The sequence below is a fragment of the Siniperca chuatsi genome, linkage group LG17 (genome assembly GCF_020085105.1).
Source record: "Siniperca chuatsi isolate FFG_IHB_CAS linkage group LG17, ASM2008510v1, whole genome shotgun sequence".
NCBI lineage: Eukaryota > Metazoa > Chordata > Actinopteri > Centrarchiformes > Sinipercidae > Siniperca > Siniperca chuatsi.
The window spans coordinates 8995177-9019094 of NC_058058.1; the positions used below are offsets into that span (position 1 = coordinate 8995177).

Below are 23918 nucleotides of genomic sequence, written 5' to 3' on the forward strand. Positions count from 1 at the left end.
GCCAAAAGAAGTTAATAAGCTGATCTATTACTGAGAGTTGACTTTTTTCTGACCAAAACCAGAAATGTGTTAGTCTGTCTCTCAATACTTTCTGACTTCCTCTTGTCTGTGTTTATCAGTGACCTGAGATGTTTAAACCTTTTAAAAACTGCTCAAGAATATATAATTTTTTTCTTAAAAAAGGCTTTCCAGCTGGGCACTGTAGGTTTTAGCAAACATTACTCAAAAAGAAGTAAACAGTGTTTTTGTTGGGGACTGTTTTCAGCTGCGGATAAAAACACATGTGGTGCGCTTGTGAGTATTTATGGTAGCAGGATGGTGTATATGGGACTGGCTCAAAATAAACTACATGTTTATTGTAATGAAAGAACAAGTCACCCAGTGCAACTGTGTGGTTCACTTATATGTTTGTAATAGTTTTTGGTCAACAATGGAGCTCTGGTACAGAGGAATAAGCTATATCAGGCTATCAGGCTTTTACTAGACTTGTCTTTTTAATTGTGCACATCTCTAATAGTGGTCCACCTTCAGTTTTAAGAAGGCCACAAGTTGCACACAGCAGAGTATTGTGCAGATACCCCTGGATGTTTGAGCTGGAAACCTCTCCTGCTCCTGCCAACCCCCTTATGGAGGGGCTTAAACCCTGTGGAATGTGGCGTATGCCTTTCTATGTCAGACGGCCGTTTGTTTTGGAATAGGAGACGATATGAATCTGAGCCGAACGCACCCACATGCTCAGCTTGTGCTCAGGTTGTTGAAGGGGGGCCTTTCACCTACCGAGGCAACGTGATCTAACCCTTTAGGAGCAGGGAGAAAATGAAGAGTCGAGAGGGTGGAATGAAATTTCCATAGCGTATTGTACAGTGTTGAGCCTCTGAAATAAATATATCTCGGAGATATCATCTTGTCACAAATTTATGTAAAGCTGTTGTGTTGACTTTACGTGTTGTCTTAGATTTAGTTTTTGTAAATCTGTGAGTCATTAAACGTTTTTTACACTCCCAAGAGGAATAACTGCAAGTTATTTACAGGTTTAAGATAGGTAGGATATTGACATGTCTCTTATCATATATAGCTGAAATGCATTATTTGAACTTTCTTCAGTTATTGGGTCAAAAATGGAAGTTCATGTGGTTAAGTGAGGAGGCGACATCCAGAGAATCTCTCTCTTTATCTCTCGTTCGCATTTCCTCTCTCCGCTCTTTGTCTGTCTCTCTCTCCCACCCACACACACACATGCACACGCACACACACATGCACACAGCAACTGTTACCCACCACAACTCAGCTGGAGTAGCTCCAGACCTTAAGGGCTCAGAGAGAGTTTGATTTGTGTTCACTTCCTGCAGGAACTCCCCCTCTCCTCAGCCCGCGGCTCAAAGACTATCAATTAGTTCCTTATTATGATCCCTGGGAGGGCAATAAAAGTTAGAGTGGGTTCAAAGAGCACAAAGGCAGACACACACACACACACACACACACACACACACACACACACATACACACACCCTAACCTTTTTGGCCTGTTAGAGTTACAGTTTGGACATCTTCTCCTACAGTCCTGTAGGTGGGTGTTACGTCCTGTTCTTCCTATTTACATTGTCCAAACAATGCTCATCGCCCACATACATGACACACAGAGACCTTTTTTCTGTCTATTTTGCTGCCAGTTTCTTCAGTTATCAGCAGGTGATGGTGGGACAAATTGAATGTTTGGATGTCCTGTCCTGTTTTTTTCTGTCTCTAATAACAACACCATCGCGGATCCAGCTGTTATTCATACTTCTTCCATGAAGGCAGCAGCTGTCTGCTCTGTTGATGGGTGATGCATCATGAATTCAGGGAAGCCAATTTGTCGCCCTGTATAGCCATCAAACCCTCCCAGACTCATCTTCTTCTGTCACTCCTCTCCTACTGTCCACTTCTCCAAACATTAAGAGGCTCTTGTTCCCTTCCTCTCCTCCCCCGATCACAGTAGAGTAGCAAAGTGGGAGGAAGTTTTTTTTTTTAACCACTTTAAAATCCCATTTCAGGGTTTTCCCTAAATGATATCCTCAACATAAAAACACAGGAGTGAGCAAGATAATTTAATAACACTACATTTTTATATTATGCCCATCAATTTTTATTATTTCAACTTTGCTCCTGAGAAAATGTGTTTTTTGTCTGTTTGGTATGGTAGATCGCTCTAAATGTTACACTAATGAGCCTCAATCTTTAGTTTCAGCCTACCATTGATGTTGTGCACACAGAAATTTTTCCTTGTTGATTGGAACGGTTCTTCTTCTGCAGCGAGCTAAACACACTTACAGTATAATAATGGTCGAAGTTTTTGCTGGAAGGATTTGTGAAGCTGTGGAAAAAAAGAGTAAAATACATACAGTACAGTTAGCCCAACAGTAATTTACTTTTATTTGCAACACATTAGCCTCAGACAGTTAGTATAATGGCTAGCTTGGTAAGCATTAAACTGAACGCAGAAAAACTAAATTAACACGTCTCAAATAAACAATTACAGCTATTATAAAAAGAGTACCTGCAGATAATGGGAGTAGATAAAAATGGATGTAACAATGTCTGTTTAACTGTTGTGGAACTGTGCCAGTAGTGGTTTCTACTAGCAACAGAATGTTCAACTGAAACCAGCTGCTGGTGGCAAAATATTTCTTATTCTAAATGGTAGTTGTACTGTAGTTGACTTACTTTACATTTTTAGGTACACAGTCTTCTGTCTTTTTTTATCAAAGGACAAGATATTTTCTTCCACGCCTTGAAAGTGCTCCAACTGCAAGTCATCTGATATTGTCAATGCAGAAAATTAACAAGACTTTAAAGTCATTTGTCACGTAGGCAATGTAACGTGACTCACAGTTGGAACATTTCGACTGCTTGAATGGGCGTGATACTCTCCCAGTTGAATCATCATCACAAAAGGTGAACAACTGCATTCGAAAATATCTGGCTCTCTGACAAAAAAACAAGGTACAAGCCTGTATATATAAAAACGGACAAGGAGAAGTTAAAACAATTAAAACTGGTCGCAATAACATAAACCTATAGGATCAGTACATTATCTTAGAGACTCCTGTTTTTCTCTGTTGAGGAACGTGATATTATTAAGAGAAAAAATTTAATACAAATTCAGAGTGGGGACAAATATATTCAGAACCAGCCCACTTTGCAACTCTACAGTATATCCCCACTTTGCTACACTATGCCTCTCTCTGTCCAATTTCTTTCTTTCTTGTCCCTCCAGTGGAGTTGGAGGACAGCCCTAATGCCCCTCCCAGCCCATATCCCCTCCTCTTTTCTGCTGTTTTTGAGTGTCCTGTCTGTTGTACAGGTCAAGAAGGAGGCAGTGGGAGGAAGAAGGAAGTGGGCTTGTGGAGGGAGTTTGGTTTGTCGACAGCAGAGTGAAACAGGGCAGAGCACAGTTTCTGCATGCTAGACTGTGTCGCTGCATTGACCTTGGGGATGGATCTGTGGCAGGTCAAGTAGAACAGATAAAGTGAAAGCTAGCAGGCCAATCTGCCACCTTTTACTTTGTTAATTAGAGATTAACAGGCTCTTTCTCTGTCTCTGTCTCTTCCCTCCCTTTCACATATTATTGAGTTCTCCCCTAGATGCAGATACTTGTTTGCCTTGTTGTGATAATGAGAACTGATTTCTTTCTCAGGACAGAACAAAGCAGACAATACACTCCACAGAGTAAGGCTATCACAGTATGCATATGAAAAACCTTGACATTATGAAAGTTAATACACCTGAAAAAATTAAGAGGCAAAGAGAGCCTCAAGCGTGCCACCAGAAATGACTGTAGTAAACTAGGGCCTAACATGTTTCGTGTTGAGTATCAATTCATTATTTAGTAACATCTTCAAATTGCTTGTTTTGTCTGATGAACCGTCAAAAACCCAAATATATTAAATTTACAGTGATATAAAACAGAAACACATTTAGTTATGTCACAATATTTTTACTGGCTTTTAGAGATGGATAGCTTAGCGTAGCATACAGACTGGGAGCAGGGGCAAAGAAACAGTTCGGCACATAACCTCCCATAGAACCGCAACTTCTCATTTTTACACTTTGATTTTTGTACAGATTAAACAAACAGGTAACACTTTACTTTAAGCCCCCGTATTTAGCATTTATAAGCTCTATGTAAACATTTTATAATTGATTTATAACACATTATAATGTAGCTGTAGGCAGGTATACCCTATGGGCATTTTAAGTGTTTAATAATGTACAGTATTTGTCAACAATCATAACTTATATACAAATTTTATACCATTACTGTGTTTTACTACAGTATATTATCATTCATTATCTGTTTATCCACCAGCCTCCACTTATGGGTGCCCACAGGAGGAGTTGTAGTTGTTAACAAATTAATAAACACTTATGGCTGCTTATAACTACATTATGTGTTATAAACCATTTACTAAATGTTTATGTACTGCTTATAAATGCTAGATAGGGGGACTTAAAGTGTTTCCAACAAACGAGATGTAATGTGTTAATAAGCTTTGGAGGTGTTGGTAGGTGGATTTTTTAACCCTTAGACAGAGCCAGGATAGCTGTCTCCCCATGCTAAGCTAAGCTAAGCTAACTGGCATCATATTTAACGGACAAATATGAGAGTGGTATTAATCTTCTTATCTAACTCTTGACAAGAAAGCAAATAGGCGTATTTCCTAAATGTCAAACTTTTCCTTTGAATGTGAAGCTGCAGTCTGGAGACGGTTAGCTTAACTCAGCATAAAGACTGAAAGTCCAGCGCATAACCCGCTATAAAACTGCAACTTGTCGTTTTTACACTTCGGTTTTTGTACGGATTGAGATACTGTATAATGTGTTAATAAATTAGTTTTATAAGTGCTGATTAGATACGCTAGCTGTTTTCCCCTGCTTTCAATCACCATGCTAAGCTAAGCATCTCCTGGCTGTAGCTTCATATTTAACGCACAGATATGAGAGTGGTATATCCATCTTCTCATCTAACTCTCGACAGGGAGGCGAATAAGCGTATCTACCAAAAAGTTGTAAAACACAATGCCTTATATACAGTAAGTAACATCCTTTGAAAATAGAGAGGGATGTTGTTTTTCTCTTTTGTGGCTCTTTCTAAGCTCCTTGCAGTTCTGAGGTGGACTTAAGGAAATAGTTAAGAACCAGAGACAGCAGCAGACCAATGAAGGAGGATCTGAGACGCTGTCTGTCTGCCAGCCCCCGTGCACTTGTTTTCCCCTTTTTCCTCTCTCTGAAGTTGGTGTTGATGTGTGTCTGTGTATTCGTCTCACGCCTTCTGAGATGTGAGAGCTGGATAAGGGGTTTGTGTGTGTGTCTGTGTTGGCACATATGTGTGTCCCATGGGTGCTTTCGTAGACACACAGATGTTCAAGTGTGTGTGTCTGCATTCCTTTGAGGAACACTATTTCCCCTGGCCTGACTTGGAGTTGAGCAAATATGTGTTGTGTTAGGAGTGAGAGCGGTGTGTCAACAGTAGGAAGTCAGGAGCCGAGGGTTAGTTCAGATGACCTCCATATGTATCCCCTCATCCCCTCCACCCATCTCTTATAGAATGGAGGGAGAACTGCAAATATCAAATATTACACACATACTGTAAGCACATACAGACCCAGTGCCTTTCAAGCCCCGCTAGGCATGGACATGGTGATTTTGACGGGCTTTTAGCAGAGTAACCTCCAGGCTACAGGATTGTCTGCAGCAGTGGGTTATTTCCCCCTCCTTCCCTCTCTCTTTTCTCATCCTCTCCCCCTTTTTGTCCACCCCCACTCTCTCTTTTATCTCACACTCTCCTCTCCTCAGTCCCTCCTTCTCTGCCTCTTCTCTGTCATGTATGTTTTGTCCTGTCTTGGTCTGCAGCTCTTCATGTCTTCTCCGGGTCTACAGGTCAAACAGACAGACAGAGTGACAGGGAGACACAGACAGACAGCGTGGAAGCTGCCCTCCCGATGGCTTATTAGTTTATTAGCAGGCCGAGCTACATCGCTAGCTACTAGCTCATTATGGCAGCTCGCCCTGCTTCTTGCTTACTTTCACTTGGTCTCTCTGTGTCGGCCCCTCTATCTCTTTCCCTTTCACTGTCTCTAAGCTTGGTCAGACTACATAGGGTCTGCTTGTTAAGGTGTCCAAATGAGTCTTTGTGTATCTGTGTGTATGCAAATACCCATATGTGTCCTTGAGTGTGACTGTGCATGGGAAGGTTTTACCAGTTGTTCACCCTAATGATGAAAAGACTTGGATAGTTCCAACAAGCCGACTGCAACTAGAGTAAAAATTTTAAATAAAGTCTAAGAGTCAGGAACTCCACGTTTGATCTCCAAAAGATGTTTTGATGATGTAGGGGGTCAAATTGAATATCGAAAAATCGATTAGTCTGTTAAAAATCGAGTCTATGTAACTTTTGCTGAACAGCTGCCTCTGTGGCCACAAGTGACAATTACAGAATAATAAAGGAAATGCTAAGACATAGTGTAACAGTTGCACAAGAAGAGAAGTCAGAGAACTGACTTAGTTATGTCAGTAAAACAGCAGTATCAAATCTAAAGTTTGCTAACATTATCCACCATAAGCTTCTGGTCATACCAGACCAAGTAAGGCTGTAGCAGCAAAACCACTGAGTGTATTGAAACAAGTAAGGGTTTGTTTTATTTTGTATGAATTACTCTTCCTTCATTTGTCATAAGTTACATTGTCTTGCTTTAAAGGTTAAAAAATCAGTGATGTGACCGTTTAAGCTGGGCATTGAAGCCTATAAAAAGCACTGCGTTAAAAAAAAAGGTGCTGAGAGCTGCATTAGTGCAGGCCTGTTGTGTCAAGTACTGATGACACGATGAAATATGATCCAAAAAGTCCAGTTTAATTAGTAGATCCATGAATTTGAATGTTCATCAGACGCCAAACTGTTTTTAATACTATGAAACCAGATTTTGCAACTCTGGAAAGTTATCCCGGTGATAATCATTTTATTTTTTGTTGTGATGATTGCCAGGTAAAAGGTAGAAATATGGCGTTCTCATTACAAACTGATCTACCAGTTTTGCTGGACACTGCAGCACCTTGACGGATATTACTATTTACACCAAGTGGAGTTAATAAGTCTTAAAAAGTTCTCTGTGTGTGTTTAGGCTTGTGTGTGTGATGAAGAAAGCACACAAGTGTTTGTTTATGAGTATGCATGAGGTAGATTTCTATGTGGTGTCTTATTTGTGACCCTTGGTTTTCTTTCTTACTTATTTTTTTCTGTGTTGCTGCACACGAAGGCGACATGTCTCCTTGAGAATGTGTGCCCCCAGACTCAACAGCATACCCTCCTCACCAACTAAATACAACAATGCTTACTATCAACTCCGTAAGCCTTCAGAAAACTTTAAGGATCCCTTCACTACAGTAGTTATATTACATTTATTGGTGGCTTCTATAAAAATGGTTTACTACTTAAAATTCAATACTAAATTACTGCAGGTCTTAAAGTTTTTATTTTCAGGGGTTCACAAAACTTTAATATCACATTAGCTTTCACATTTAGTGAATGAGGACATAGATAGGGAGGAAAAGAGCACAGAGTTGGTGTTGGAGAGATGAGTCAGTAGACTTTTGCTCTATAATAAATGGGACTCAGAAATTGTTCTCCGTCATGGGAGACCTAACATTCATAGCCAAAAAGAAATGATAAGTTGCTAAATTAGATATTTCCAACTGGATCCGTTTTACAAGCCTTTCCTGCCCTGAATCTATTCAGTAACACTGCAGGATTTTTTCAGATAATTGCTCCTTAGACTAGAGCAGCCATGCCATAGTGAAGCAACTGTATTAAAAATGGGACTTCTGCTGGTTTTCGCCGTCCACTTTGCCTTACTTGTCGGCGGATTGATGTCTGGTCCAGCTCAGAGTCTGTGATAAGGGCTGGAAGCAGAGACTACCTGTAAATGTCACTGGAGTGATAAAGAGAGCAAAGTTTATCGGGGTACTGTGTCATGCCCACGCATGTGTGTGTTAGTGATAGAGAAAGCCAGCTTTATCAAGTTTATATTGTGTACACATGCTTGCTAGTTTGTTCTTGTCACTGTGTATCAGATAAAGTCAGTGAAGTTTATCAAGGTCAAACAAACCATTTCCTCCTCTCAGATCTGTACAGATTTGGTGTTGCAGCGTAGCTTGTACAGTTGAACCTCTCTAATCCATAAACACTTTGTTTAAACTGTTGAAACATGAAGATTACGGATGAGTCATCTGACTTGTGTACCTCCAAGTCTGAAAAAAACAGGGCCTCTGTACACTTGTTTACCTGAGTGCTCATCTGAAAGGTACCATAACTCTTGGTTGGATTTTTGGCCTTATTATCATTGTTAAAGGAAATAATAATGTTTTCAGTCTTTATGCTAACTTAAGCTAACCAGCTGATAGCTGCACCTTCATATTTATCTAATTCTCAGCAAGACAGCAAATAACATTTATATTTTCTATGTTTAATACTGTCCTGCTTTTTTGTCTTGCTGCCCAATAGATACAAGGTATTTTTTGGTGATGTTTTCGAAAGTCAAGAGGTTTTCTTGCCTGCCTCAGAGAGTTGTGCTTTTCATCAGAATTTGATGTAGGCTGATTGTAATTTTTAGATTCAATTTTATTGTCATTGAGTGTACTGGTACTAAGACAACAAATGCAGTAAACCCTGTATAAACATAAATACAATGCACTTGAATGGATTTTGCATTTGAAATGTTTCAAATTGACTTTGCATCAAAAGCAAAAAGAGATATTGTACGGAGCTAATTAATAAGGAACTACTTTTATTGATGAATCATCTTTTGTATACAAAAACTCATATAATGTGAATATTTTCTGGTTTTCTTAATCTTCTGTGATAGTAAACTGAATATCTTTGGGTTTTGAACTATAGGTTGAAGACATTTTAAGAGCTTATCACTCTGGGAGCTTGTGATGGCCATTTTTCATTATTTCATTCTATACACCAAATAATGTAGAGAAAATAATCACTACATTAATCGATAATGAAATTGTTAGTTGTAGCCCTTATATTGTATCTTAATGGCTCCCTGGTTAAAGAAAGAAAAAATAAAACTTTAATTAGCTACCTGCTTGTGCATCACTATGCATATTATTCATCCATTTATTCATTCAACAAGTCAGGTGTAAGTGTTACATTATAATTACAATGTCTTTGAAACCTATGTTTAATAAGGGGAGTTTAAGCTTCATTGTTTATACTTTAGCTCTTGTGCTTCACACATTCCATGCATGTCTTTGGGGTGTCATTTTATATGCTCAATTGCTTGTGTGTATGTATAGCCTAATCAATGAATGCTTGCATACATTTGTAAAACATGTCCACTCATGCATGCATGTGTGTGTGGCCTCTATCTCATTAGTGCCCTTTGTCACCATTTGATCTGTGGCCTTCCTCCTTTTGGTTCATTGTGCTCATATTGACAATGCATAAAGACCGATTAATTGGTTTGCCAGGCTGTTGCAGTAGAGGGGGGTTGTGTTTGGAGCAGAAGAAGGCAAGAAAGGTTAAGATAAAGTTGCTTTGAACAAATTCTCTCTTTGATCAGGCGGCTAAGCGGTGAAAGGCCTTTCTTCCAAAAGTCAGAGCCAGTTGAGAGAGGAGAGATGGAGATACGTATTGTTCTGTTTCATCTCGCCTCTGTCTGTCTTATTTCTCTTTCACACTGTTGTAAGCTGTGTGTACTCCCTGTTTCTTTGTTATGGAAAGTGCCAGGCCTCTCTTTCATGACTCCACACAAACACACATACGCATATACAATGACTTAAAAAAGCACTATACTGAACACACTCACATCAGAATACTGAGTGTAAAATGAAATGCTGAGATGCAGCAGGGATGTAACTGAAAAAAGACATTTTCTCTATTCTTGCTTTTAGTGCTAAAATGATTTGTTAGTTCATGGATTAATTGAACAGAAAATTAATCTGCACCAACTTGGATAATCAATTCATTATTGAAGTCATTTATCAAGCAAAATTAGCAAAAAACGTACTTGTTCCAGCTTCACAAATGTGAGGATTTGCACCCTGAAGATGCTAGTTTGATCTCTGGGAAATTGTGATGGGAATTTTATTAGATTTTCTGACCTTTTTTTAACTTAAACCTTTAAACTTTATTGGGCCCAGGGGAAATTGTAGACAGGTGAAACACAGAAGACACACACTTAAGACATAAGATACATAAAACGTGATAAAATACAAAAGCTATGGCTGACGATGTGAAGAGCTGCAGCTCTATCAGCGCTTTCAAAACCAACTTATCAAGTCTGTTAAAAGCTGCTCTGCTCTGTACTCACTGACCTTGAATTCTGTCTTATGGTCTTCATGGCTTGCTTTTATTTAACAAGCATACATTTGCGATGTGCTATTGTGTATAGCATTGTATTGCGTGTCTTGTGTGTTCCTTTTTGTATAACTTTATATAGCTAATATAACTAATATGTTATTGTGATATTTATTTGTTTGCATCAAATGGTGACATTTATGTTTTAAACTGTACATGCTCCCTTTTAAATAAAATAAATAATATAAAACATATGTTGACCCACATAAAACAGTTTACATTATTTAATGAGGTAATGAGATCATTTCTCTTTGCCCATGTTCTTAGCTTCCTCGCAGCATCCCTATTCTTTGCCATTAACAAAAAGACTTATTTTCTGCCAAGCCAATTGATTATTCCCTCTAATTCAACTTCATTCAGCTCCGGGTTTATCAGTACAACATCCTCAGAGCAGACCTGGAACTGTAGCAACCAGCTTAATGGGTGCAATAGACACAAACGCACACAGGGATGATATATTGTGGATTCTCTCTTTTGTACTCTCTTTTTTTTTTCTAAAGCAGGACTATCAGTATAGAAGGGGCAGTACAGCTGACCACAGATTGGTGAAAAGGAGTTGAATGAATGTTGCCATGGATTCGTTTATAGCTATTCCAGTCACACACAACACATAAATTGTGACATTTACCAAACACACTTGCAAGCCACTTAGAGCAAAAATTAAATTTTCTTATCTTATATCTCATTAAAATCTCAACATATACACCATGTGAGGAGGTGCTTTTTAAACAAACTGTTACTGGCACTGTTAAACTGTGGTCTTTTCAGCCAGTTACTCCATTAAGCCGGATCACAACCATTCCCACCACTCCCACCACTCAGGCTTGTTGTCTAGACAGCGATGCTGTGGGAGGGGCTTTGCATTCTTATTTGACAGTCACCTGTGCTTTATTTAAGTCATAAAATGGGGGCTTCTTTTTAGCTACTCTAGTAGTGTGGCTCTAGGGATGGCAGTTGTCCACAGCTTTGGTCCAGACTGAAATATCTCAACAATTATTGACATGAAAATTCAGTCAAATACAGTCATTCATGGTCCCCAGAGTTTGAATGCTAATGACTTTGGTGGCTTTTTCATCTAGTGCCACCAGCAGGTCAAAGTTTACATTTATCCAGTGAAATATCTCAACCTCTACTGGATAGATTGACACAAATGTTTGTACAGACATTCATGTTTCCCACACAATGTTTTCTAATGAATTTGGTGACTTTTTCTTTAGTGCCACCAGCTGGTTGACATTTGTGTTTTTAAGTGAAACATCTCAACAACTACAGAATGGATTGCCATTACATTTTCTGCAGAAAAATTGTATGTCGTTCATGACCAAATACCTACAAACTAATTCCCATCAGCCTCACCTGTACTTTGGTTTATTGCTAATTACCAACATGATCATGCTAAACTAACATGGTGAACATGGTAAACATTAAACCTTCCTACCTCCTACCTTAGCTCCAAGCACCGCTGTGCCTAAGTACACCCTCACAGAACCGACTCTTAATCTTGTTTGAAATAATAGCTCAGATGTAAAACACAGGGTGATCTGTTGATACTAGCTATCTCTTAGGCATACACTCAGCTGAAGGTTTGTGTCTGCACTGTGCACTAATTCTTACTTTATAGCAGATACTAGAGACAGATTGTTATTTAGACTGTCTTGACTGCACATAGAGGTTTCAGAATGGCAAATTTAGCAAAGATTTGTGCTATTTAAAATGTACTAATGATATGATTTGCTACCCAAGAGGATTTTATGTTTGCCAATTAAAGAAATAATCACCAACTGAAGTGGTCGTCTCAAAGCAAAGAGGTTGTGATTAATGATTTAAAGGCTCAAATAAAAACTTAGCCACTAGACTTTCTGATTCATTATTTAGCTGACGATGGTAGAGTACTAAAACTGTGAATGTGGAATGGTGTGTGGAAACAGTGGTGTGGTGCAGAATGAAAACTTTTACATGGACTTCTCTAAATAGAGATGTGTAATAAAACTGACATAAGTCCTCAACAACTTGTTATCTTGCTGTTTTGCAGATAGCAGAAGCAGCAAAGACTTCCTCTGAGGCTGATGACTTGTACCTAGATGACACAGGCTCAGGAGGTTACTACCCTGAAGATGATGATGACTTTAACTCAGGGTCTGGCTCAGGTAAGACACATTTACACACACATACAATCACAGGCTTGGGTAAAAACACACACACACACACACTTGCAAGCTCAGCAGACAATTACCCAGAGGTGTGATGACATTCATTTTTAAGTTTGCTGCAGGTAAATTTTAAGAACACTGGCAGACTAAAGTTGTGCCATCGCTTCCTCCCTCCTCTCTCTTTTTCTCTCTTTTCTCTTCCTGTCTTTGTCTATTCTTTCTTTCACTGCTTCTCTCACTCGATTTTAATTGAGATTGCTATGTCACCCAGACTGCCGTAGGCATCTGTGCAAATTTTACATGTCTTTTTTTTTATTAGCTCCTCTGCTCTACTTGCTTTAAGCACCTTTACAATGCTCATACCTTTGTCAAAAGTAACTGAGAGAGTTGTATAACTGCAGTGAGAGAAGGTCATGTTAGGTGAAAGGAGACAGGACTATGATCAATAGCCCTTCCAATACTGTATGTATGCCCTATTACTCTGCTCTAGCACTCTTTATTCTATATGAGATTCAGGCTGTAAATAATACATTACAATTAAATCCACAGAGTGTGAAGTTAAGTAAGACAAACTATATGACTGTGGACATAAAATATTGATAACATGCATGCCCATACAAACTATTTGCACATACACACAACATAATCTTTATATTTTTACTGCATTTTTACATTTAGTGAAGTATTGTCCCTATACATGTGCTATACTTCTAGATTTACCGAGCAAACATTTGCCCCTTTAATGGAGAGACATTATTCATCTGTCACTCTCTTTCCCCCAGGTGGAGGTGAAGAAGTGTTGGAGGAAACAGTGACTGTCAGTATGGTTTATATTGAGCCCAATGCAGCAGAACCCACCCAGGACTCCACCAAAGATTTCACCCCCAGGGTGGAGACAGCCACGGTCAGAGAAAAGGCCAGGGACAGCACACCCAGGAAACCACTCAGAACCGAGGTAAGAAGTATAGCCCGACCAATACAGGATTTTTTTTAGGCTAATTTTGATATTTAAGAGTTTAAAAAGTCTGATTATGATAAAACAGCAAATATTAATTTTCTTTGCATAACCCATAACAGACATTTTTGATTAAGTTCACTTAAAGGGGTATGCGATTCTAATCCACATCACGACTTTTTGTCAAATCCAGTGAATATCTCCTCACGGTCCGCTAGCTGTCCGTTCAGTGTGTGCGCTGAAAATAAATCTGGTGTTTGTACACAGACCTGGCTCTGTAAATGGGAAATAAACTCAACACACAACACTATTCCAGCCATGATTTGTGTGTCAGGTAACGTTAAATTACTTGCCCATGGGACAGTCAGCTTACTTTCTAGTTTGCCAAGATATGCTGTTGTGATGTTAGCTATAGTAGTAGAAGAGTTGTGTGTTGTTGTGACCAAGAAATTTACTGGGCAGGACATTTTACAGTTGAAAAATAAAATTGTCTTTATCTTAAAAGCACACAATCACAATTGTTAAAGTATATTTAACTACTAAAAGTATATGAAACTATTAATATATCACATCCAAAAACATTTTCTACATTTCTTCTAGTGTAAAACTCTTTCCATGTGCTTTAGTGTCACCAGGTATGTTATATTATGATATCATGCACCTTAATGTCATTTATAATCATGGTGACTCATTTGTAACTATCCTGACTCAACAGAGAGTGACACAGTACCTCAGTATGTCTTTAGCTGACCCAGAATGTCATCATCCCCTGTAATACCAGGAGCCGTGAGGTTGCTTTCAGGATAAAGATCAAGTGCTCACGTCAATTCTCAATGTTTTCGCTCCATTGCAAATTATGGAGGATTACATCTCTCCGGGATATAATCACATATTCTGGAACCATCCTAGATCTCACTTCTGTGTTGCACTGTTACTGTATTGTACTGGATACTACATCTGTTTAGGATTAGTCGTCAAGGTCTCAACCCCCTAAGCCAACCCTACCTGGCCCTATTCCATTTTTTTCCCTCTTGCCTCTTTCACTACTCCCTTAGCCAAATGCACTGGCTGAGTTCCATTTTGGTCCTTTGCACCCTTCTCTAGTGTTATCGGAAAAAGCATAGGCTATATGGGTCTGGATCCATTCCAGATACTTTGCTTCTTGTCCTAGACTCCCGGAAAAACCTTGGGGTCACTGGCTCTGTTTTTATTGCCTACTTTTCTTTAGCCTTGCACTAATCTTTTTGGGCAATCTGGATTTGTTCCATTTTCTTCTCTGGCCTGCCTCTATAGGTTTCACTGGCCAGGTTCCATTTTGGTCCCCATCCTGCTCCTTTGACTAGACCTTCTTGCTAAGTGGACCAGTAAAATCCTCACTTTTTCGTTGAAGGAATAGTTAAGCATTTTTGGAAATATACTTATTTACTTTCTTGCCAAGAGTTAGATTAGTAGATTGATACCCGTCGCATGTCTGTAATAAACAAATGTAATATGAAGCTATAGCCAGCTGCTGGTTAGCTTAGTTGAGCATAAAGACTGGAAACAGCTAGCCTGGCTCTGTCAAAAGGTAACAAAATCCACCTACTAGCACCTCTAAAGCTCACTAATTAACACATTATATCTCGGTTGTTTATAACTTGTTTGTTGTGGGGCTATTTCCTGGTGCAGTGACTTCCTGAGGTCTCAGCTGGTTGCCTGATAACCTCACAGTGATGAAGACTCCAGGAAATCAATGCACCCGGCCAAGTAGTCCCCCTGTAAAACCACAAATTGTAAATTTTTAATCAGTTTTTGTACAGATTAAACAAACAATATGTAACGTGTTAATTAGTGAGCTTTAGAGGTACTGGTATGCAGATTTTGTTACCTTTGGACAGAGCCAGGCTAGCTGTTTGCCCATTTCCAGTCTTTATACTAAGCTAAACTAACCGGCTGCTGGCTGTAATTTCCTATTAGACAGACAGATATGAGAGTGGTATCAATCTTCTCATTTAACGCTTGGCAAGAAAGTAAGTGTATTTCCAAAAATGTCAAGCTATTTCTTAAATATTAACAGTCATGATTGCACCAGGGAGGAATTTAAGGATTATGCCAGAACAACCAAATGAACCCAAGTCCTCTAAATACGCAGACAAGGAATATTGGAGGGCAGAATGTGAAAGTCAGCTGTCAGTAAAGTGACCTTAATCTCTTCTCTTCCCCCTCCTGTCTTTCTTCTCCTCATGCAGGCACCAGTGCCAGTTACAGAGGACATGCAGAGGAACCAGATGACCAGTACGACTAGTGCCCCCGGCTCACCCCAGGAGGCCATTGAAGTCCGCACTGAAAACCTATTTCAGAGGACAGAGGTGTTGGCAGGTGTGTGTCATATGCTGCAATAGATATCATACCACATTATTTAAATAGACAGAGAAACATATACAGTATCTCCTATTATTTTGACTGCAGTTTGTGTTCTAAATTAGGTATTTTTTTATATTTGGAGATTGATCGAGACAATGCTCAGATCTGTTTTCTGTAAAGCTGAGCGCAAATATGATGAGGGCTATCTTAAAGGAATAGTTCCACATTTTGGGAAATGCGCTTATTGGCTCTCTTTCCAAGAGTTAAATGAGAAGATTGATACCACTCTGTCTGTGTGGTACACATGAAGCTACAGCCAGCAGTCAGTTAGCTTGGATTACAAAAAAGACTGGAAACAGGGGGAAACAGTTAGCCTGGCTCTATCTGAAGGTAACAAAATCTGCCTACCAGCACCTCTAAAACTCAGTAATTAACACATTATATCTCGGTTGTTTAATCCGTACAGTGTAAAATATGTTGTGGTTTTACCAGGGATCATGTGCTGACAAGACTCCAGGAAGTCACTGCACCTGGGCCATCCAGCACAAAACCCCCTGTAAAACTACAACTTTGGTTTATGTACAGATTAAACAACCGAGGTATACCATGTTAATTAGTGAGCTTTAGAGGTGCTGCTAGGCAAATTTTATTACCTTTGGACAGAGAAAGGCTTGTTGTTTCCCCTGTTTCCAGTCTTTATGCTAAGCTAAGCTAATGTTCTCAGCTTCGTATTTATCATACAGAGAGTGGTATCAGTCTTCTCATCTAACTCTCAACAAGAAAGCGTATTTCCCAAAATGTGGAACTATTCTGATAAAATTTCAGCCCGTGATGACAGTAGCCTTTCAGTTTGATCCTCCACCAATAAATGTTTATTTAATTTGCTGTATAATGTTTTTAAAATTCTTATATGTTACAACATGTCAGCATATTTCTGGTAAACAGCTAAGTCTTGCAAATCTTGGAAATATTTTCCCTGATCCACTTCTCAAAATAATGACTTTTAACAAACTCCATCTGCGTCTCTCTGTGGGACCTTGTAGAGTTCACAGCATTGTGGGTGTTTCAAGTGTGTGTTGCTCGCTTTGAATACATGAAAGAGGGTGGAAAGGAAATTATCGGACTCGAAATCACTGCACTCTCTAATGCCGTCTCTTTTTCCCCGCGTGTCTGAGGCAAACATTGATTGGCATCTCACGTTTACTTTGTTGTGATATCCATCTGGTATTGGCAATATGCAGAAACAACATCAGCAAGGACAAATCAGGACAGCCTCACTTAGACAAGAACTCAGCTAACATCTCTCACCGATTGATAGTCTCATTTCATCTTTTAGATATTGTTCTAGGATTGTGATAGAAAAACATTGTATTGCCAGTAAAAAGTCTTTGAATAAGGATAGAAAATAAATAATGTAAATATATATATATGCTACACCTGGGTCACATTGACTTCTATAAAAATAATTGCCCATAATCAAATTTTCATTTATTCGCTCTGCATTGTGTTACAGCTTCTTGGAGCTTGGCATCTGGGTGTGTGCCATGATCTTTACCCGTGGGGCCATGGTGCCAGTCAACATGTGGAAATCTAAAGTGGAGCAGAGGGCAGATTGTAGCACCAGTAGAGACCTTAAACAGATTAGGAAGCTATAAAGAACCTCATACAGGCATAATTGGGAGGGAGAGTGAAATAAGCCCATGTGGCGAGTTAGGAGCATTAGTGAGGAGAGTCAGGGTCAAAGCTGGAGGGGGGGCATTTCTTAATAAAGCCTGGGCGGATTTTATTCAGAATTCCCTTGATGTTACACCACTGTTGGCCTATTGGTTTACAATGTGTCCTTAACATAAAGTTTAACCTTCAATATGTCTGCCTCTGTCTCACTGGGGTCGGTCTAGCCCTTATTCAGGACTGTGATATGTAGTATACAGTCCGGCATGGATATCTCCTGGACATTTTAGTCGCAGATCCACTCATAAAATTTGCAAAAAGAAGAATGCTGAAAATTCTAACAAAGATTTCCTTCCATCGAGTGAGTTTATATTTTCAAAAATCTTCCCTTGACATATTTTATGAGCGAATCTGTGACTAAGATGTCAATGTTCCTGGTGATAGCCATACAGGGCCGTGATAGTATACAATCCTGAATCAGGGCTAGGGTCTATCTTGATGTACTTTCTTCTGCCTTATTATGTCCTCTATAACACATTTGACACAATATGTAGCAATCAAACAACAACAAAAGAACGTGGAGGACAGATGGCATATCGTTAGGTGGCGAAATGTTAGGCTACTGCAGGAAAAACTTGAAAACATGCCCACCTAATGGCTTTGGCCAACATTACAATGCTAACTTTATCCTTTTAGCACAAACTCTATAAATAAAATCAACTACAAAATTGATTCCATTCCCAAAAGTTTTTTTTATAATCATCCAACCAGAAGAACTCATCAGAAATGCAGGACATTTTGGCTGGGGGTTTGTCTGTGTCGCTGTCAATAATTAAATGTTGCGATTAGATTTATCAGCCAGTTCAGGAATAGAAATAGGATTTAATTCAAGCCATGCTGGACTGGTTGTTGTTTGTTTGTCCCCATTGGACTGTTAAGCTATGGAACCAATACCATCAGCTTCTTCCTCTTAAGCCCCAGTCGGCAGACACTGATTGGAATACAGACCATGTCGAATCAACCACGCTTGGGACAACACGGCTCTGTGTACCAATCAACCATCAGAGCCTTAATATTCCCTAAATGGAACACTAACTTTTAAACTCACCAACAAGACACAGATGTGAAATGAACCACAGAAAATGATTGACTTTGTATCTCTTGAGACGACAAATTTGAGGGTTTTCCCATTGACATGAAGTAACTGCATTGGTTTCAACATTGAGCTGTTATGGTTGCCACTTGGTTTCACCACATGTAAGCCCTCATTTTTGATCATTTGCTGGGGAATTGCAGTAGTATTGAAATTTGTTGCAACAATAGCAGATGCAGTTGCTAAAATTAAATGTGTCATAATTGATTGCACAAGACAGAAGACAATTCATCTTATACTAAAAGGAGGCGGCTCAGTTCAGGAGAAGTGCTTTCTTTGGGACAAGTTTAAGGTCTCATTCTCCATGAGGACACACAGTAGACATTGATTTGACTTTCTGAGCATTGATAGTTACCTTCCCCTTCTATCTCTGCCTCTCTCAGCTGTTATCGCAGGTGGCGTGATTGGCTTCCTGTTCGCCATCTTCCTCATCCTCCTCCTGGTCTACCGCATGAGGAAGAAGGATGAGGGCAGCTATGACCTGGGAGAGAGGAAACCCTCCAGTGCAGCCTATCAGAAGGCCCCAACCAAGGAGTTTTATGCATAAAACCCCTCCCTCCCATCATCAGAACGACAAATTTTGAGTGACTGTCAAAAACACAGTCCATGACAACAGCAAAACCTGTTCAAACACAACATGAAACAACAACAAAATGTTTTCAAGTTGATTAAGGAAAAATAGCATAAAGGAAAGCTTTTGCATAGTGTATTGTAATTAAGACCTTTTCTTTCTTCTTTTTTTAAAAAAATGAAAACCGAGCATTTCTCATTTTATGGCAAATCTCAGTGTATTTAAACATTTTGTGTATTATTTGAAAAAGATGAAAAAAAAGTCTGTAAAGGTGAGGAAACTAATCGCATCTGTCTTCTGTCAAAGGAGCTGTTTTTAGTCGCTGACTACTTTTAACTGTAGCGGTATGTTATTTGTAAAGGAAAAAAATTTAAAAGTGGAAATAATTGAATATAATTATTCTGTATCAATCCTACTTTCATTTTTTTCTTTTTATTTTGTCCTAGCATGTCTGATGTTGATCTCTAAAAGTGTATTACATTAATTTATCTTTTCTCTGATGTTAAAAAAAATGCCTTCGTAGTTTTGATGAAGCTCTTTGGTCTTCATATTAACGCTGTTAACGGTCAATGTAAATGTTCTCCCTTCAGGTTACAATGTTTATTATTTGCTCTCACATCTGTTTTTTAGTCAAAAGTGAGCGCTTCATTATGTCTTGTTTATTTGTTTGTTCTCTTCTCAGTGTAGCCTTCTTTTTTCTTTTCGACAGCGTTTTATTTTCATACCAGGTCTTTAAAAGATAAAAATAAGTGTGTCAGGGCTTAAGAAAGATCACAAATCTCACTTCTGTTTTATGTCTCGCTGAACTTCTTTTCTATTTTAATGCATTCTTGTTCACATTGCACATTCACTGCTTTTGCTTCCCACGGCTATCATGCAGGTTTGCATGTATGTAGAGTATTTTGGGGTGAAGTTTCTTCTCTGTGGCTTGTGGTGTTTTTGGCCCATAGCCACCTTCTTCCCCAATGTCTCCCTTGAGTTTACTGACTGCACCCAAAGTCTGCTAGCATCCTTTCACCCTTACATCTCCTCCCTCACTCCCCCGACACACACACACACACACACACACACACACACACACACACACACACACTCTTTTCAGCTGTATGGAGCCACCCGGGTAGTTATTGTCCATGTCCCAGTGTTGACGCTTTAGGTCCAAAGATCTGCTCACTGAAGGCCTGCTACTGTTTGGTCACAAACACACGAGGTCAGGGCCGAATCCCCACATGCAGAGCACATACCTCGGCAGCAAAAACCACCAGAACCCCCCTCTAGAAACCTAGTTTCTCTCAGAGGGACTGATAAATAAGGCTGCAAGAAAATGTAAGACTTCAGTGTTATGTCTGAATAGGCTTTGACAAGACACTCACGTTGAGGGCTATTCATGTTTTTTTAGTGGTCAGCACAGGCATTTCAAAAGAGCTTCTGTTGAGAGATGAGGTTGTTTACCAGGTTTAAAACCTACCCACGGTGTTTGTTTTGATGCCATTTTGCATCCCCAAATGAGTTTAAAAGGCCACAAAATGGCTGATGAAAAATAGCCACGTAGCTACATCAAAGGAAAACATAGGTTACGGTCACATGACAACAACAAGTTATTGTCTCTCTCCTTTTTTTTTTTTTTTTTTTTTTTTTAGCATTACGTCTACATTAACTTGCTCTAAAGAGACACGTGTGTTTTGTCCGGCAGGTTTGTGAAGTTGCCTTTTTCAGCTGTACAGTAGTGTGAAGTAGATGCTGTCACATCGTCTAAACTCCTACCACCACCCACATGAAGCTGTTCAGCCCTCTACCTCTCCATCCCTCATGTTCCCCATCTTTTAATCTGTCTGTGATCCTTTTGTTGTCCACTTCCATCCTCTATTCCCCATCTCTCTTGTCCGTTCTTGTCATAGACTTAAGGTACTGAACTATACTGAAAAACCCAAAGACTCACAGTATTTCCACTCCCACCATCCTCTCATACCCACACCCTCCACCATGGCCACATCATGTTGTTTTCTCATTCGCTTTTTCTTCACTTTTAGTTTTTTTTCTCTCACTCTATTAGAGACCTGACCTTTGAGTCCAATTGCTTATTAGTATATGAAAAGATATATAAATATATATAAATGTATATTCACAAATGTTTTAAACCTTCAAAGTGCCTACCATTTGGAAATGTACTTGCTCAAGGTGAGCATGTGGCGGGTGTACACAAAGGAGGGGTGTAAACGACTTGACTGGCATTCTGTGAGCATGGATGACTGTAATGGTAACTTTTTTTTAGTCTTACAAAAGCTGACAGTATTGTACCTATAAGTAGAAACAACACTACTGAATAAACATTGTGGCCTAATATCTAACTGCTTCTGCCGTCTTGTTTTAAAATCACACTTGTTTTTTCCTCCCTGATCTGTTGATTGTGGCAATCACTGAAATCCGGGTGAAAATTCATTAAAAATTAACACTTTGCACAGTGGATTAAGTCATTTATCAAGGAAAAATGCTACACATTCATTCGAAGCAGCTTCTCAAATATGAGGGTTTGCTGCTTTTGTCTGTCTTAGATAATTGTAAACTTAATGTCTTTGGATTTTGAACTGTTGGTTAGACAAAACAAGCATTTTTAAGATGTCACCATGGGCTCTAGGAAATTGTGATCAGCTTTTTTGACTATTTTCTTAAATTAACTTACTTTAATGATAAATGGATCAACAGATTAATCTGAATTGAAATTGGCAGTAGCAAAATTTCAACTCAGTAGTTTTACACTCTAATGTGATTCAGAGTAGATGTACCCTTCAAGCATTTCTGTAATCGGTTCTTCACTATCTGGAAAATACTTGAAACAGTTAAACATTTTGGGAAATACGCTTATTCACTTATTCACTTCACATTATTCTTGCTGAGAGATGAGAGGATCGATATCACTCTCGTGTGTGAGTTAAATATAGCTGAAGCCAGGTTTAGCTTAGCTTAGCATACAGACTGGAAACAGGGTTAAACAGCTAGCTTGGCTCTGTCCAAAGTAAAAAAAAAAAAAAAAACGGATTAAACAAACAAGATACAACATTAGTTAATTTGGAAGATTTAGAGGTGCTAGTAGGTTCCCCCTGTAGTTCCCTGTAGAGGGTTTGTGGCTTTATGTTCATTTGTTTTCTATTTAATTATAAATTAAATTTGAGCAAAGATTTCTACTAGGATCTATTACCAAGTTTTTTTGTCTAAAAAGTTGAGAGCAGAAGCCTTGCTTTACAGCTCATTAACTACTTTAAAAACGTCTCCAACAAAGTGCTCATTTGGCTAATTATTCAAAGGTAAGCCTTTCTTACTATGATTACCCTAAAGCCAAAAATACCCCTTAGCAAAGCTGCCCTCAAAAAAGGGTATCTCTGCGTCTATAAATAGAAGACAGAATATTTCAAATATAGAGCTGCCTTTAATACTCTGCAGCACATTCACTCTCTTAACATTACTTAAAGTCTAAGGGGATTATCAGTGTGCAGATGAGTAATCTTTATGTGGTAATGTGCTCCACCATATCATTTTAGTGCCCTAATCTCACCCTGTTACAGAGGGAGATTAGAGTAACGGTGGGGATTAATCTCGCACAGGATTGCACATCTTGAGTGGTGCTATGACTGGAATGTGAAACCAGTGAGGCTGACATGAAGCTCTGACAAAAGTCTCAAGGGGGCATGTTAATTCCCATTAACTGGTTTATTTATTCAGAGTTATCACATAAAACACATCAGGGCTTGTACCCTAATGCGCTGATAAAGTCAATGTGTTTGCCTCTCAAGAGTTACAGTGCTGCTTGTTAAGAAAAGGTAACGCATAAAATATCTGCTCTTTTTTGATATTTGATCCATACTGACTCGTGATCTTACAGGCTACTTCATCACAATGGGGTTATTCATACTCAAAAAAGCCTTTATGTGTGCAAAAACCACCTTGTGATGTTCTTTTTGAAGATGAGAAAGGAGGAGAGGAACTCAGTGCATATTCTAAAAGTGTGTGTGTCTACATGAGTGTGTTAGCGTGTCAAACTGATGCTGTCCATGTGCATGCATTTTGTCTCCTCTTGCATTTAACCTGAGGAAAGTGGATCATTGGGGACAGAATAAAGTTACCTCTGGTCCTCGATATGTTGTTTTAAGTGAATACTCCTCTTTCTGCTCTTTTCTAAGGAATCGGGTCAGTATGTTCTAATATGGTATGTGATATTTGCCCAGAGGCAGTTTGTACAAGACATCCCACCAGGATAGGACCCATTCAGGGGGGTGGTGCAGCAGGGAACCAATAGGAGAAGCCATTTACAGTATATTGAAGCTGATGCAGTAACCAACATTTCCCAATCCGTCTGTTCCACTCTGTGCAGCTATGTTGCATGTGTTTGCCCTTTTAGCTTCCAGTTTGTGTCAAAGTGCAACCAGGATTTATATGCTGTTTGTGTTTGGTTTAGGTTAATGTGGTCAGTATGTGTTTATGTCAGGAGAGAGGACATAAATGTAAACAACACTTAGTCAAAGATAAAGGTGGATGGCTTTTAGACTACTTTATAACCTTCTTTCACTCTTTTGCTCATTTTCTGTCTTTCCCTTTGGCTCTTTTTTTCCCCCGTTTTCTGCCTTTGTAGCTGCAGAGCTAATTCAATAAAGCTGCCGGCCATCAACTGGCAGTCAGTG

The 23918-nt window shown here is 39.1% G+C and overlaps 1 protein-coding gene across 1 annotated transcript in view; it reads left to right on the forward strand.

Annotated features, from left to right (window-relative positions):
* sdc2 (syndecan 2) overlaps nucleotides 1-21588 on the forward strand; it is a 46760-nt gene extending 25172 nt beyond the window's left edge. The window contains exons 2-5 of the mRNA XM_044170609.1: nucleotides 12435-12549; nucleotides 13335-13507; nucleotides 15736-15865; nucleotides 19058-21588. Of these exons, the coding sequence (XP_044026544.1) occupies nucleotides 12435-12549; nucleotides 13335-13507; nucleotides 15736-15865; nucleotides 19058-19221 (582 nt within the window). The 3' untranslated portion in view covers nucleotides 19222-21588. The remainder of the gene's footprint in view (nucleotides 1-12434; nucleotides 12550-13334; nucleotides 13508-15735; nucleotides 15866-19057) is intronic.
* The last annotated feature ends 2330 nt before the right edge of the window (nucleotides 21589-23918 follow it).